The 17,050-nt window shown below is 41.6% G+C and overlaps 1 protein-coding gene and 2 long non-coding RNA genes across 5 annotated transcripts in view; 1 reads left to right on the forward strand and 2 right to left on the reverse strand.

Moving 5' to 3' along the window:
• Positions 1-3,206, reverse strand: part of LOC116693508 (uncharacterized) — a 13,243-nt gene extending 10,037 nt beyond the window's left edge. Inside the window, exon 1 of the long non-coding RNA XR_004332944.1 lies at positions 3,196-3,206. This is a non-coding gene — a long non-coding RNA (uncharacterized LOC116693508). The remainder of the gene's footprint in view (positions 1-3,195) is intronic.
• Positions 1-17,050, forward strand: part of LOC116693384 (C-Maf-inducing protein) — a 48,896-nt gene that overhangs the window by 13,815 nt on the left and 18,031 nt on the right. For all 3 annotated transcript variants that reach the window (XM_032522315.1, XM_032522316.1, XM_032522318.1), the window contains exons 2-8: positions 9,023-9,148; positions 12,235-12,285; positions 13,134-13,295; positions 13,431-13,472; positions 13,826-13,888; positions 13,999-14,079; positions 15,472-15,575. In XM_032522315.1, coding sequence (XP_032378206.1) covers positions 9,023-9,148; positions 12,235-12,285; positions 13,134-13,295; positions 13,431-13,472; positions 13,826-13,888; positions 13,999-14,079; positions 15,472-15,575 — 629 coding nt within the window. The remainder of the gene's footprint in view (positions 1-9,022; positions 9,149-12,234; positions 12,286-13,133; positions 13,296-13,430; positions 13,473-13,825; positions 13,889-13,998; positions 14,080-15,471; positions 15,576-17,050) is intronic.
• Positions 9,411-17,050, reverse strand: part of LOC116693507 (uncharacterized) — a 15,499-nt gene continuing 7,859 nt past the window's right edge. Inside the window, exon 3 of the long non-coding RNA XR_004332943.1 lies at positions 9,411-9,424. This is a non-coding gene — a long non-coding RNA (uncharacterized LOC116693507). The remainder of the gene's footprint in view (positions 9,425-17,050) is intronic.

Raw genomic sequence — 17,050 nt, forward strand, 5'->3', positions numbered from 1 at the left:
AAGAATGTAAAAAAGACGGGGGAAAAGCGGGGTGGAGGAAGAGTTAACTTAGTAATGAGAGGGTGATGTGATGAAAGACAGCCGAGAAGAGGCTGAATGATATTTAGCCTGTGGCGTCGTGTGGGAACCAGAACTAGGTTATGTGAACCAACAGTTCATCGTATGTGTCCCACTTTAAAACAAACACATAAAGTCCACACTGGTCTCCTCTCATTAGCTGCCTTTTTTAAAAACAGTCTGTCATTACCTTTGGTGGTGGCTTCGCTATTAGTCATTAGCAGTGACCCTGTTCACAGTTCAAAGGTTCAGCTCTACACAACGGACCGATGGGAGACCCACAGTACTGGAACGGGAGGCAGTGGTGGGATGGAACTAAGGGCTCAACGCAAACTTTTTAAAGTGGTTGCAGGTTAGGGTTAAGGGTAGGGTTAAGGTTATGGTTAAGGTTAGGTTAAGGTTTAAGGGTAGGTTTATGGTTATAGGGTAAGGTGTGTAGGTTAGGGTTTAAGGTCTTAGGGTTAGGGTAGGGGTTAGGTTAAGGGTAGGGTTAGGGTTAAGGGTAGGGTTAAGGGTAGGGTTAGGGTTAAGGGTAGGGTTAGAGTTAAGGGTAGGGTTAAGGGTAGGGTTAAGGGTACGATTGCTGAAATTGACAGTACGGTTGCCATGTTTTAAAGTGCCTATATTTGGAGCAATTTGTTTCTTCGGTAACTGTACCACACATTTTAATAATGAAATGAGAATGAGATAACTGCTATTAATGTTACTGCCAACTTTTGAGTCACAGATCAAATCAAAGAGGTGGAAATTGAAATGATTATTAAAAATGTAATAAGTAACTTTTAACAAAATACTTCTTTCACCAGTAGATTTCTGTTTAACACCAAAAACGGATAAGAAGTAGTGACCAGTTGCGTACTGTAAAAATTATATACATATATAAACATAAAATAATATACAGTATATAAAAGCCTGTTATTTATAAAGTTACACTTGCTGCATAGCTTCTCATGTGTTCAGAAAGTGTGCTTTTTCAGTTTTGAAATCAGCTGTGAAAAAGGGCTGATGTTGAGAAAGGACTGCCAATGATGTGTTGTCCTGAAATGACGTCTTAAGCCCATTCATCTGTGGCCTCGTCGGACCACAGTGACATGTGAAACTGTAGTCGAACTTTGAGAAGCCACCCTGTAAATGTCAGGCTGGCTGAATCAGACTATATTTAAGAAAAAAAGTACCTTGTTAAAGTTTCTCTTTCTTTTTGAAAGCCCCACTCTTAAGCTGACATGACAAGTTGTATGTTATGCAACAACAAACACATGGATCTGCTCTGTTTGTGTTCATTTACAATGTGAAGAAGGAATGTAAATGGGAGCGAGTCTTCCAGTCAAACTAAGGCTGAATTGTTAAACATAAAATGACCCTTATCAAGCTGCATGAATGAAATGACGTGCACAAGCGGACCAATGCAAAACACTTAGGAAGTTACTCCTCCATATCTCTCTACTTTAATATCTCCAGCTGACAAGTTCTGGTAGCGTGAGCTCTCCTTGTCATTTGCCTTTTTAAAAACCTCTTGGGGGGGGGGCTGTGTGTGTATATATATATATATATATATATATATATATATATATATATAAAGATTATCTGCCCAACAGCGCAGGTGTAGATTGACTTTGTGTCTGTGGATTGTTAGACATGAACTGCTTTGGAATTATAAAATATGGTTTGATATGGTTTTATATCTTGAGAACTAAGAAACTAAACTAAACAATTTACAAGTTATATATTTGTCATGTTTGTGGGTTTATGCTCATCTGCCATGATTCACAATACTGAACTGTACTGAAGTATGATATTTTTGACCAAATACGTTATGATATTGCGGCGATATTGTAGGACTGCCTATTATCACTATAATGGGAATGCAATGATTAGATGGGTAAAGGCAAATGATAGAACAGCTAGTAAGTCTGGTAAGTTGAGAAAATGACTTCACTGTACTGTTCTGCAGCCTTTAAAGCTTTAGTGCGTAGTTTTTTTATATTGATAAATGTCCATTCCATCCAAGCCGTTACCAGATGAGTTGCTCCGAAGCTAATTAAAACTCTCAGCTCCACTCACCTCTCTGGATCTCAGTCCATGTTCAGGAGATCGTGGCGTCCGGTGACTTTCCCACGCAGAAACTCGAGTGAAGATAATGACCTCTCGTTAATTTACATCACGCTGACGCGCCAACAGTTCTGTTGTCATTACTTAGAATTCCTCATGGGGGAGACAGAAACTACACGCCATAGCTTTAAAACCAGGAAAGGACAACACTAATGTCATATCACCATATTAAGATATCCAAAATGTAAGACGATATCTAGCTTCATATATCGATATAATATTGATATATTGCCCAGTCCTAGATATCGCTATATTTGGATCCAAGTGTGGAACTCCGTACATTTTCCAGCTGTTTCCCTCCCCCTCGCTGTGTTAGTGGTGGGCTGAGCTGATGCTGCTCCTCCTCACAGGGCAGCTCCCAGGCGAGGCCAGTGTGAAGTGCTTTAAACCTGCAATCTGTCTGTTTGCTAACATGAGGGCGAGTCCACTTGATCCAAAAAGAACTATAGAACTATAGAAGTCCATAAAGAAATGGCCCTACATCCATTTATTACCTCAATCAACATTTTCATAATGAGTTTAGGTTGTCGTTTTTAGTCTTCTTGAATACAGCATGATGTGCATTTAGTTATGGTCCCAATTCTTTTAAAAATGATAAAGCAGGGAATGCTTTAGGGGCGTGGCTACATTCAGACCTGTCAATCACTCATCATGACAGAGGCTTAGCAATGTGTATCCACTGGACATTAAAATAGCTGTCCGCTTGTTTGGCCGTGGTCATTGTTTTCATCTTAAACTTTGACCCTCTCACTGTTGGTTTTCACGTCATCAAAGAGAACTGGATCATTTTGGTTGCTTAAAAATGTGTGTGTTTGTGTGCTAGCTTTAGCTGGTAGCTTAGGGTTAGGGGTTAGGGGTTAGCGCTGCACTATTAAAACCATACATGTACCGAACTGACTTAGCCACATCATCCTCCCTAGCTCCGCCCTCTTTCCAACTCGCCCACTGTTGGCTCTGAAATCCAAGATGGGGATGGCCATGGTGCAAACTGCTGACTTCAAAACAGTAGTCCACAAACCAATGGCTGACTCTGATGCTAAGTTCATTATTTTTACAGTCAGTGCTTCTACTACACCCGTTATTACTGGATTGGTTTTGTTGTCGCTGGTCTTGTGTTTTTTACTGGTGCTATTTTAGGACACTATTTTTTTTACTGTGGGGTTGCAGTAGCTCAGTCTGTAGGGACTTGGCTCTGCCATTGCTCCAATTAGTGCATGTATAGGCCCTGTTTGTGCATGTGCCTGTGTGGAATATGTAAAAACAGAGTGTAAAATGTAATTTCCCTTTGGGGATTAATAAAAGTATCTCTTCATTATTTGGGAAAAGTCAAGGCAGGAAGGAAACATAACATTCACAATGATGGAATAACGAACATTTTTGAATGCCATTGTTAAGTGGTAGGTATGTAGAGTGCATCCCTAATAAAAGGTGTGGGCGCTACTAGTGGTCAAAAAAGGTCAATGGGTACCCTTTAATGTGGGAACCGTGTTTTTAATGGCTTCTAGGGGAGTCCTATGTCAAAATATACATGGTGCATTTTGCTGAATACTCTGGGCAATTCTATTCAGCAAAATGAATACTCTGAAGAGTCTTTGCCTTTTTAAGACTGTCTCACGCCCACTCCCCTTAAATAGCAAATGCACCTGCGCCAGTCTGTGCGCCCATGGCCATGCTGGTCTTACAGGGAGGTGTGTAAGGCTGCAACTAACCATTATTTTCATTGTCGAGTTAATCTGTTGAATATTTTCATGATTAATCAATTATTTGTTTAAAATGTCAGAAAATTGTGAAAATCGTGGATCAGTGTTTCCCAAAAGCCCGAGATGACGTACTCAAGTGGCAGTTTTGTCCACAACTCAAAGATATTCAGTTTACTGTCACAGGGGACAGAAGAGACTAGAACATATTCACATTAACAAGCTGACATCAGGGAATTTTATCAAACTTTTGTTTTTAAAAAAGTCTCAAACTGACTAATCAATTATCCAAATAGTTGCAGATGAATTTAACTACTAACTAATGGATAATGTTAAAAAAAAAGAACTAATCCTATAAACATCTAATTGTTTTGTACTGAGCCCGTTTCTCATAGTACTGCATTGCTACATAGATTTTCTTTTTACATGACATGCAGGGTCAAGACCTAGCGGTAGTGGCTCAGGGGGTAGAGCGCCTACCATGGGCGATTTTAGACCCTTTTAGGGGGGCTCTAGCCATGTCACATTCTCATTAGGGGCTGAGCCCCCCTAAAGGTCTGATCCTAGAATCGCCCCTGGCGTCTACCAACTGTTTATCTGTTGAGCAGGTACTGGTAGGCCTACAGCAGCCTCGACCACAGAGTAATAAGTAAAAGTGCAGTATTTAAATACTAGGGCCGCACGATATGAGGAAAATATCTCCTTTGGGATTACTTTGATGGATATTGCGATTGCGATATGATTCACTATATTGGACGGAATGATCAATTTTTGTGTCATTCTTCTCATTGTAAAATGTGGTTGTTCCTTAGCAGAAGGAGAAGTAGAACGTTCGGCTGGTTCAGGGAAGGGACTCTTCAATGGGATGTCCCACACGAGTCCAGCAGCTTCACATGAGGTCCGGGCCGTGTGTCCCTACGGGGTCTACTATGATATTCTGATGTTGGTGTGCGACTAAGGCGTTGGTCTCACCCAGGTCACCCTTCAAAACTGGGCCACTGTCCTTTTGTTACTGTTGTGTGATTATTGGTAGATATGAAACCGGGGGGGAGGGGGGGGGACAGGATGTGAAATAGATATTGTTTGATGATGACAGGAACAGGAAGAAATGTGCACTTATCCACTCGCTATCTGTCTTCACCAGGAGGGCTGTTGTTGTCACTCTGTGGTATGCAAGCAAACACCGTGGCTGCAAAAGACCACGGAGGTTTCATGTGAACCAAAGTTGATTCAGTGTCCTTCAGGGACTCAATCAACCTCAATCACCTTGGTTGTTATGGTTACGTGGGTAACATCCTGCTTTGTTGCACACTTCTTTTTGTTACACAGGAGCTCATGCATAGATGGAACAACATGAACATGAAACTAAATGAGAAAAAGGGAGATGAACTGGAGTAGAGACGGACAGGGAACGGAAGTCAAGGAAAGGAGGGAGCAGAAGAGTAAAAGAAGAAGGGGGATAAAAGAAGAAAAGAAAGGCATCTTTAGAGTCTGGGTTCAAAGACTAAAAGAGGGACCAGAGAGGTTTAAAGGGTAACCTAGGGTCTTTTTGTGAATGTACCCGAGTCAAACTGTGGTTTAAAAGCAGAATTAGGACGGAAACGCCACTTTTAAGATTGAACGTTTTTATTGGGTCAAATGTTCTTTTGAATGGGAGAGCTAGAGGCGCTACTGTAATAGCATCATCATCCCCATTTAGAACCACTACGAAGGCTCGACAACATGAGACGCTGGGCCAAGTCTCACCAGGGTCTCTACGCATGACCTCAGTATCACCAGGGACTCATGTGACCCTGGTGATGCCGAGTCCATGTGTAGAGACACGGCTATGCCGAGTCCACGTGTAGAGACCCTGGCGATGCCGAGTCCACGTGTAGAGACCCTGGTGATGCCGAGTCCATGTGTAGAGACCCTGGCGATGCCGAGTCCACGTGTAGAGACCCTGGCGATGCCGAGTCCACGTGTAGAGACCCTGGTGATGCCGAGTCCACGTGTAGAGACCCTGGGGATGCCGAGTCCATGTGTAGAGACCCTGGTGATGCCGAGTCCATGTGTAGAGACCCTGGTGATGCTGAGGTCATGTGTAGAGACTGGTGATGCTGAGGTCATGTGGTGATAACTGATGTTTTAGTGGTTTTAACAGCCCAGTTGGTAGCACGGGGCCCAGGTTAGGAGGGTTATCCCTTGACGCAGCGGGACGGGTTAAGACTCCGACCTGTGGCCCTTTGCTACATGTCATTCCCCCTCTCTCTCCCACTGTTCATGTCTTCATCTGGTGTGCACGAGTAAAATAAGAAGAACAAGAAGAAGTTAAGAGAGAAGGAAAGGAGGTGGCAGAAAATGAAAATAATAGGACAGAAGGAAACAGGGGAACTCAAAGGAAAGAAGGATAAAAGAAGTAGAGGGAAGGAAGAAAAGAGGAAAGAAGGGAAGAGGAAGTAGAGGAGAAAAGGAAGGATGGAAGCTTGCTCTAGCCGTTCGGTAAACATTTCCACGGTAACAGCGACTTCCACCAGTGAGAGTTACGCCCAGGATTGTGGGTAGTGTAGTATTTCTCCCTTCGGTCTGAGCTACTGCCACCACTAGTCTCATCCTAGATGAATGTCGACAGCGTTGCTAGTTAGATTTTATTTTAGTATTGGTAATGTTTTTCTGTGCCTACCATTGGTTTCCATTCATATCCATACGGTATCAGAGCCAGCTTCAGTCACTGTGACACGTTGCTCATGTTGCTGAAGTTTATTTTCTAAACAGACCGAAATGAATGGAAGCCGATGGTTAGAAAAATACACATTAAAGCAAAAGTCGCACTACGAGAAACGGTTAGCAATGATATGTGATAGTAAACATACGTAATAAATGGTGGTTACAAAAAATGCTGATCAGGCCTTTCACATGGCAATGGGGGGGGCAACTGCGGTAACATTGTTGAATCCTCCTCACAGTTCGCTGAAGGAGCTGAAGGAGCTGAAGGAGGTCTATAGAAGTTGACATTGTGGAGATTTAAAGTTTTCACCGAGCAGTGAGACAGTAGTTTCTTACAAGGGTTGCTTGATTATGGAAAAAATCATAATCACCATTATTTGTGAAATCAGGATTATTCAACAAGATTACACAATTGACTTTTCACAATTGCAATTAAAGTTTTGGGAAAAATGTACAGCCATATTTTCTATGTCACCTTATTGTTGCTAGCAGTGATATGATCAGCACTGCCTAGGTCATGCTTGCTTTCTTTCTTTCTTTTTCCCTCTTTTCTTTCTTTGTTTATAACTTGCTCCATGTCTGCCTTTTCACTGAAAACAAAGAAAAACATAACATACATCTACATCCCCTTGTTTCTATGGTAACACAGCAGTGAGCAGAGGAGACAAGAGGAGCTGTAGCCTCCTTCACGATAAAAGGCAGAACAGGAAGAGACAGAAGTTAGACACAAGACTGAGAGAGAGAGAGAGAGAGAGAGAGAGAGAGAGAGCTAAAGGGAGGAAGGCAATCACCGCATGCTCTTGTGCAGAATAGTATCTATGGTAACCTCGGCTGGTTATCAGAAAATTGAAGTCCCTTGTGTTTGTCTCCATTCTGCTCTGCCTATTCAAAAACACCATTTATCTCCCCCTTCAGCACACAATTTCCCATTCTGCTCTTAATTTTGCCGTTTGTCTGTGTTAGTGTAGCATGTGCATCCAACTCAATTTGGCAGCGTACATGCAGACAGACAGACGGACAGACAGACAGACGGACAGACGGACCTGGGCTGACGTTTACTCTTCCAAGGAAATGAGACATCTCGCCCAGAACCAATATTTGCCCTAGACGTCGTCTGTAATGAAAACCCTGTATGTGTGCGACAGAGGGGCCGGCTCGATCCATCCGCCGCCGCAGAGGGAGCTCTATATAAAAGAATAGCACGTTTGTTCACCAGCAACAAGGGGGGCGGGGGGGCTGCATGACAGTGAGATGGATGCAAATAAAGAGAACCACGTGTCTGCTCGACTCCACTGCACATGGATGCCAGGGGAGAAGCAGCCGTTTGCTGCTGCTGCACCCATGGATCTACTCCGGTGTGTTTGGGTTGACGCTGTTTATCTGTCTGAAACAGCAGCAGAAGAAGAAGAAGAAGAAGAAGAAGAAGAAGAAGAAGAAGAAGAAGGCAGTGAAATGAGGACAGGACAGGTTTTACTGAAACACTGAATAAAGCTTGAAAGACTTATAGTTCAATCATTATCAATAGTTATTGGATGTGAGGGATATATTTTTTATATTATATTTTCATGTATATGAGCAACCCATTCACTAAAAAACTGAAGATATCTAAGCAGTATCTTCATGTCCATAGAGGGTGAACATTGATGCGTCTGATTTGGATTAAGCAGGGTGCAGCAGCATGGACACGACGTCTGCAGGGCCACTCAGGCATGCTGATGTCTGGGAAATCATTTCTGCAGACATGTCTTAGAAACACACTTTACATTTCTTTTTAAACCTCTCCTGGGGGTATTGTTATCTGTTTAGAATCTTTTTTTCTACCCTCCCCCCCTTTTCTCTCTTAAAGACTCTTCTGTTCCTGAGTCCGGAAACTTGTGGTCCCTTGTCAGCGTTTCTGTAATCATTTTGTGTCTAGCGAACAGGTTGTGGCCTGTCACTTACAGTAGTTGTATGTAGTGTCTGCTCCCAGCTCGATGAGACTGGGATCTGAGCTCTGACTCTGTGTGTGTGTGTGTGTGTGTGTGTGTGTGTGTGTGTGTGTGTGTGTGTGTGTGTGTGTGTGTGTGTGTGTGTGTGTGTGTGTGTGTTGACTCAAAGCTACATGAACAATGCCTTTCTACGTGATGTTTGTGTATTTGTGTGATTAATGGCTTTTGCGAAATTGATTTTCCATTTTGTTTCAGCAGTCATTGACTGTTCCCCTGGAACGACATCAAATGTCACCCCAGCTGATAAAGATTACTCTGTGTACTCTTGAGCGGCGTTTGCCATTCAGCTGTATTTGGAGGATTTGTTAGGCCGTGTGTTTGCCCAGGGCAGGTTAGCCCAGGATATAGTTCTTTTTGTCTTTCCAGCTCCCTGCCAGTAAAAATGTCTGTTTAAATACACAGTATGCAGTGTAAATGTTAGACAGTGGAAGACTAATATCCTCCTGCTTTCTGTCTTGTCTCCAGCCCACTGGTTATATGGAGACGTCATTGTCCTACAGCTCTATAGAGGACCTGCAGCTCCTCTCATGGGACAATGCTCCAAAGTACTGTGTCCAGCTCAGCTTCCCTGGGGGGACCGTCCTGCTGCAGGTAAGGCCCTCGTCTGCTGCCGTCTGAAATAACCTACTGGCTACTTCCTTCTAAGTACGGTATTTCTAACAAGGCTGAAGAAGGCCATTACAAACTGTTACATCAAATATACTCTGCTTATTATAGTATTGCTAAATTTACAGACATTGACACATCATGTACATTTTTGTAAACAGAATATGAAAACAATGTCTCACTTATTTCTTGATTGTAATTTGTCCAAAATCTTTTGGATATTTCACAAACGTACTTACAAACTATGTCTACTGTTGTAACCTGAGAGATATTAAATGTCCAGAGAATGGTGCTCTAGTATCTAATATCTGATTTGTTTTACTATTTTACATGCCAGTGGTTATAGTCACAAACAAAACAATACTAATTCACTGCCTTGTTTTTTCCTTATTTAGTCTGGTCCATCAGTTAATTACAACAAAAAAGTATTAAGCTTTTGGAAATTAAAAGGCTTTTTTTCCCCGAATCTCTTTTGACGGAATGTGATTTTACTTTTGCATGCATTGTTGTAGTATTTATTTTTATGTAATTGTCCTTACTATTCTCATTTTATGTTCATCATAGGTTTCTTCTATAATTGCTTTTTTATTTTTTATATGTATACTGTATTGTAGATACTGGAAAATGAAGTTTGATAAATTATCTCTTACCATTTTTTGCAGTGTACCATTGGATGTACTGAGGCTGTGCATGTTAATGAGCTACCATTTTCCTGCTAAGCCCCGCCCACATGTTTTTTGAACAATCTTGTTTATCTATGATAGAAATGTGTATCTCAGTGCTGTCTTGATCCATGGTTCTTATAGAGTCAAAATCCAAAAAGTAGCTTTATTTTCATGAATGTTTTTCACATTATGGAAAATAGCCAGAAAACCATCCTAGTGAAATTTTATGGTGTATTGCTTTTTTGCAGAGCAAATTGAGCTGGACATGTGTGACAGATTCCCTCCCGTGTGAGGGGCGTGGCCGTTCATCACTGATACCTACTGTACTGAACACACTGTCCCTTCTAATCCATCTCTGACATGTACATAAACACAGACCACACCTAGACTGGTCCGACCTCATGGTCTTCACATTTATTTTACTGTTAACAAACATTGGGACAGGTGGTTCAGAGTGCAAACACGCTGGACGCAGATGGAAGACTTTCTTTTCCTGCTTCTGTCTTGATGCCATTTTACAGTAGTATAGTAGTAGTATAAGGCAAGGCAAGGCAGCTTTATCTGTATAGCACATTTCAGCAGCAGGGCAATTCAAAGTGCTTTACACAAAATCAGTTAAACATAAAACACAGTCAAACAGTTAAAAATCATAGCATTAAAAACTAATAAAACACATGAATAGACAGTAAAAACAAATAGAAACATTAGGACACATAAACACAAGAATAAAGTACAGTGCAGCATAAGAAAGAATGAGCATAATTTAAAGAAAGGCAGCATCAAAAGGAAGGTCTTCAGCCTTGATTTAAAGAACTGAGAGTAGCAGCGGATCTACAGGTTTCTGGGAGTTTATTCCAGTATGAGGAGCATAGAACTGAAAGCTGCTTCACCCTGTTTAGTTCTGCTCTGGGGACAGAAAGTAGACCTGTCCCAGATGACCTGAGAGGTCTGGGGGGTCAGTGTAGTACAGATCAGAATTTATTTTGGACCTAAACCATTAAGGGATTATAAACTAGCAAGAGAACTTTGAAATCATTCTTTGAGACACAGGAAGCCAGTGTAAAGACTTCAGAACTGGAGGGAGTGTGATCCAGTCCTGGTTCTTAGTGAGGACTCGAGCAGCAGCGTTCTGAATCAGCTGCAGCTGTCTGATTGTTTTTAGGGAGACCTGTAAAGACCCCTTACAGTAGTCAAGTCTACTGAAGATGAAAGCATGGACCAGTTTTCCAAGTCCTGTTTACACATAGTCCTTTAACCCTTGAATATTCTTAAGGTGATAGTAGGCTGACTTTGTTATTGTCTTAATGTGGCTGTTAAAGTTCAGGTCTGGTCCATGACTACACCAAGATTTCTGGCTTTGTCTGTTGTTTTTAAAATGTGTTTTGAAGCTGAGCGCAGACTTTTAATCGTTCCTCTTTTTTTCCAAAAACAACTACCTCAGTTTTTCCTTCATTTATTTCAGAAATTTCTGGCACACCAGTCGTTAATTTGTTCGATGCACTTAGTCATTTTTGTATTGGACTATAGTCCCCTGGCGATAAGGTTATGTAAATTTGCGTGTCGTCCGCATAACTTGGTAACTTATTTTGTTGTTCTCCATAATCTGAGCCAGTGGGAGCATGAGATGTTAAACAGAAGAGGCCCCAGAATGGAGCCTTGCAGAACTCCGCACGTCATATTTGACGCTCAGATGCATAATTACCTATAGACACAAAGTAATCCCTATTCTTTAGGTAGGATTCAAACCAGTTTAGTACTGAGCCAGAAAGGCCAACGCAATCGGTCTAGTAGTATGTCGTGGTCGACCGTGTAAAATGCAGCACTGAGATCAAGTAATACTAAGACTGAAATTTTGCCATTATACAATATTGATTTTTTTATCAATATCACCATATCCACAATAAACACATCTCGAAAGGCTGTATCACTAAAAGACACTATATTTTTTTAGTTGGTTGAAAGAGAGTGCTGCATTTGTGAATCAAAACCCTGCAAAAAATGTCTGGAGCTGTAAATGTCAAGACTTCCTAAGACTAATCCATCTTCAAAATGATAAATGCACTGTATTCAGTGGCTGTACAGCAATGTGACGATGTAAGACTAATGGAACTGTAAGTAAAGTAAGTCAACATTAAATCAGCAGCTTGTTGTACTAAAGTTGTTAAAAATGTAAACGTGTAACGTTTCAGGCCATAGCCCTAACCAAGCAGCTCGACTGCACATCACATGACCTCCTCGTGTCTGTAGGTGTGCTTTCTGTTACCTGAGATCACATGACCTCCTCGTGTCTGTAGGTGTGCTGCCTGTTACCTGAGATCACATGACCTCCTCGTGTCTGTAGGTGTGCTGTCTGTTACCTGAGATCACACGTAACCACTCTCTTATGTCTGCTTTACATCGCTACAGGCTGCAAACAGCTACTTAAGGGACCAGTGGTTTCACTCCCTTCAGTGGAAGGTAAGGTTACCCCCCCACTCTCTCACTCTCTCTCTCTCACACACACACACAGAATTGGTGTTCATTTAGTGTGAGCTAAGGAGCATCCCAGAATTGTGAAACTAAACCAAGAAAAAGATTCTGAGCCATTTTCGGAAAATAGTGCTTGTCAGCTATGCAAAATCGCATAAATCTCTAATTTTTTTAGAGAAACGTTATTGATACTGCATATTGGAAATGTCTGCTTTTCCACATCCAACTTAATGTGTAATAACACCTGACCTTTGTGGCCTTGTGGCTAAGCATTAAAGGAAGTTTTCAAAGAATACTTATAGTTCCATAATTCAGTGTTTCCCCTCTGATGGTGGTCCAAAAGGATGTTAAATCCACAGTTAGCACAGTAGAATAACGTTTAAAAGAATGGTGTTAAAAGTGTGCCAGGCAGGGCGCCCTGGGAGCTCACTTGGTAGAGCGTGCGCCCCATACACTAAGGCTCAGTCATTACTGCAGCATTCCAGTGTTTAATTCCTACCTCTCTTCCCTCTATCCCCCCCTTTCCCGTCTATAACTGTCCTATCAATTAAGGGCCAAAACACCCAAAAACATGGTATATTTTAAAAGTATCCCAGGCACCCCCATCCTCTGGTCCTAGAATCGTATACATGAGTGAATGTTCCCACACACACACTCATGGTCAATGCCAACACAACAATCATTTAAAAAAAAAAATGGTGGCATGAAAGAGGCCCAAAACAAGAACCAAATGACGCTTTTGAGACATTTTTCTTTAATGATATCAGAGGTGTCACAGAACAGTGCAGGCAGCAGCAACAGAAAAATGGATGTATTCTGCCTTCTGTTTCCTACAGAAAAAGATCTACAAGTACCGCAAGGTCCTGAACAACCCGAGTCGCTGGGACGTGGTGCTGAAGGAGATCAGAGCGCTGGTGGACATGGCTCTGACCTCCCCGCTGCAGGACGAGTCCATCCACCAGGCTCCTCTGCACATCATCTCCACCCTGCTGGCTGAGGTAGCAACACACACACACACACACACACACACAAACACACACACACACACACACACACACACACACACACACACACACACCCACACCCACACACATACACATAAAACCCTCTCTATCTCTTTGTCTACCCCACAGAACTCTAACCTCAGCACTCAGGATCATGAGAACATCATCGTTGTGAGTATGAAGTTGTCACTATAAATTGATATTTGATGTCAGGCTGAAGTTAATAATTAACACGCTTGAGTCCGGCCTCCTGTTGGTTTGATCTCTAAACTGAAGGAAATTATAGATTCTCCTCATGCATTTGTTCACTTTACACTCGTCTATTTGTGTGTTTTGCATTGTTGCTCTCGATGCCTCGCGGCGGTATCACAGCAGAACAGAAGAGTTTAATGCTGTAAAGAGGTTCTGATGTTTGTGTAGTCGCCTGCACCTGACCAGCCCAGATCTATACTGTTGGTTCCCAGCCAGGATAAATAAGAGGTGTGTGTGTGTGTGTGTGTGTGTGTGTGTGTGTGTGTGTCCAGGCCATTGCTCCTCTTCTAGAAAACAACCATCCGCCACCTGACCTGTGCGAGTTCTTCTGTAAGGTGAGATCCTGTGCTGCAGACACCGACACTGACCCTCTAGTTTCCGTAGTAGAGAAACAGGGTAAAAGCTTTCAAAGGTTCCTGTTCATGGTCCTTCCTGTGTGTTGCAGCACTGTCGGGAGCGGCCGCGGTCGATGGTCGTGATTGAAGTGTTCACGCCCGTGGTCCAGAGAATCCTCAAACATAACATGGTGAGAAGAAGAAAAAAAAGAAATCACGTGCTCTTGGGAAAGGGAACACAAACTTGAACGGAGAAAAAAATATAATTCCAAGGCTTTACTTGTGAACATTTTTAAATACAAAACAAAAAAAATCGATAGCATGCTATCCAGGTATTTTTTCCATGGCAATACTGTGTCCACACACAGACGCCAAGTACAGATCTATATGTGTTGGTCAGTTTATCTGCTCGACAATCCCATAGTAGCAATAAAATTAAAGTGGGATGAAACAAAGTTTCCTTTTGGGGACATCATTTGAAATTGGGAAACATTTGAAGTTGGACAAAAGATTATAAATTGCAATACTTCAAAGAATTTTGCAGTAGGTTTAAAATCACAACATTAACGTATCGTGACATAAGTATCATGATGATATTGTATCAGAAGGCCTCTAGTGAATCCTAGTCCTAATGTTTCATATTGAAACATCAGAAATAGAAGTGGGAAGAAACCCATCCAACATGGCCTTGTAACATGGTGAGAAGGGCTCTGTTCAGGAGCTGCTCAAGCCTCCAGCAGTGGGGGTGAGACATAGGAATCAGTTCCCCTTTAGTATCTGGGTCCACACTGCCTGATTCCTCTTTTTGAGGCCTGTTTGTTGCATGTATCTGGGTCATTCATGTGCAAGTTGCTTCATTTCTTCAATCTAGTCCGAGCAGAAATGCCTCCAGGAGGTGTGCTAAGTCTGATCGAAAACCTTAAAATCCCACACAAAACACGTCCGAATTAAACACTGGATGTCCCCTCACCCACCCTCTTGTCAACTTTGACAAAAAGTTACAACCTTTTTAGTTTCTCTTGCAAGCTGTTAAAAAACAAAGCTTGCAAGATATATATATGTATAGATATAGATATAGATAGATAGATATATATATATATATATATATATATATATATATATATATATATATATATATATATTTTTTTTTTTTTTTTTTCCTCAGACTGTCTGCTTTTGCTCAATAGAATTAATTAGTGAAACTAAACAATATAAAACATGTATATGCTTTATTCCACCCAGCAATTAATCATTAAGTGGGGGATTGATAGAAGAAACGGATCAATAAGCCAAATAAAGTTATTAATAAAGAATTATTTCCTAGAGCTGAAGGGTTTCATTCTATTTTCTACTATTTAAAAAAAGCATGAGATGCCTCCAAAAAATGATGTTTAAACTGAACTGAAGCGTTTAGCGTCCGGTCAGGAGGCTACATGAACGGATGGAGGGAATGGATCCCACAGTTTGAGGATCTGACTTCCTTTGACGGTTGGCTGAGGCATACAACCACTAGACGGAACTTCTAGTTTCTGTTTTACTCTTTGGTTTGGTTTATATGATTTTTTTACGTGTGTGTTTGGCAGGATTTTGGAAAGTGCCCTCGACTGCGTCTCTTCACTCAGGAGTACATCCTGGCTCTCAACGAGCTGAATGCTGGGATGGAAGTTGTCAAGAAGTTTGTCCACAGGTGAGAAACTGTCACGCACAATCAATTTCATACCCAAACTTCAATCTTCTCAGAGACAAAAATTCTCTTAAAGGGTAACTTTGTTTTTCCAATCACCACTCTGGTCTGGTTGCAGTAAACTCTTAATTTGCCCATTTACATGTGGAGCTATGTGTCATGACACGCTAAAAGTAGTGATTATTTACATGGAGTCGGTGGAGATATGCTGCTCTATACACGCTAAAAGTAGTGATTATTTACATGGAGTCTGGTGGAGATATGCTGTCTATACAGCTAAAAGTAGTGATATTTTACAGGAGTCTGGTGGAGATATGCTGCTCAACATGCTAAAGTAGTGATATTTACATGGGTTGGTGGAGATATGCTGCTCTATACATGCTAAAGTAGTGATATTTACATGGAGTCTGGTGGAGATATGTGCCTCATACATGCTAAAAGTAGTGATTATTTACATGGATGGTGGAGATATGCTGCTCTATACACGCTAAAGTAGTGTAATTTACATGGAGTCTGGTGGAGATATGCTGCTCTATACACGCTAAAAGTAGTGTATTTACATGGAGTCTGGTGGAGATATGCTGCTCTATACATGCTAAAAGTAGTGATTATTTACATAGAGTCTGGTGGAGATATGCTGCTCTATACCTGCAAAGTAGTGATTATTTACTGGAGTCTGGTGGAGATATGTACTCCTGACACACTAAAAGTAATGATAATTACTGGAGTCTGGTGGAGATATGCCGCTCATACACATGCTAAAGTGTGATTATTTACATGGAGTCTGGTGGAGATATGCTGCTCTATACACACTAAAAGTAGTGATTATTTACATGGAGTCTGGTGGAGATATGCGCTCTACACGCTAAAAGTAGTGATATTTACATGGAGTCTGGTGGAGATATGCTGCTCTATACACGCTAAAGTAGTGATTATTTACAGGAGTCTGTGAGATTGTGCTCTATAACGCTAAAAGTCGTGATTATTTACATGGAGTCTGGTGGGTTTGGTGATGGTGATTTTGGGGCTGGTTGACGTTAAACAGGATCTTATTCTTTAACTAAAAGGTTAAAGACCCTTAGAATAATAATCTGAGTCTGTCATAGCAGCCTGGTTTGTGGGTGTCAGTTACAGCATTTTAACTCAATACTGGACCAGTTCAAAAGATTGTTGTTTGCATTTCTCACTTAGATATCAATGCATGGGGAAATGGGGTCCATGTTGAAAAATGTCAAAATCTCCCTTTGAAAACACGTCTCCATTAAAATGCACAGCAAGTAGGGCCGGGCCCCTAACGGCGATACGTTTATGGTACCAAACGAAATACTCTGATCCTATGAGTAACAAAAAATGATTTATCTTTCGGTACCTGAGAGCGCATAATCACAAGCTTGTCTGTCCTCTCTGCCCTCTCTGCATATTGACAGAGAGCGGAGCTCCAAGGCACACAGACACACACACACACACACACACACACA

This window comes from Etheostoma spectabile, chromosome 8 (assembly GCF_008692095.1).
Source record: "Etheostoma spectabile isolate EspeVRDwgs_2016 chromosome 8, UIUC_Espe_1.0, whole genome shotgun sequence".
Taxonomy (NCBI): Eukaryota; Metazoa; Chordata; class Actinopteri; order Perciformes; family Percidae; genus Etheostoma; species Etheostoma spectabile.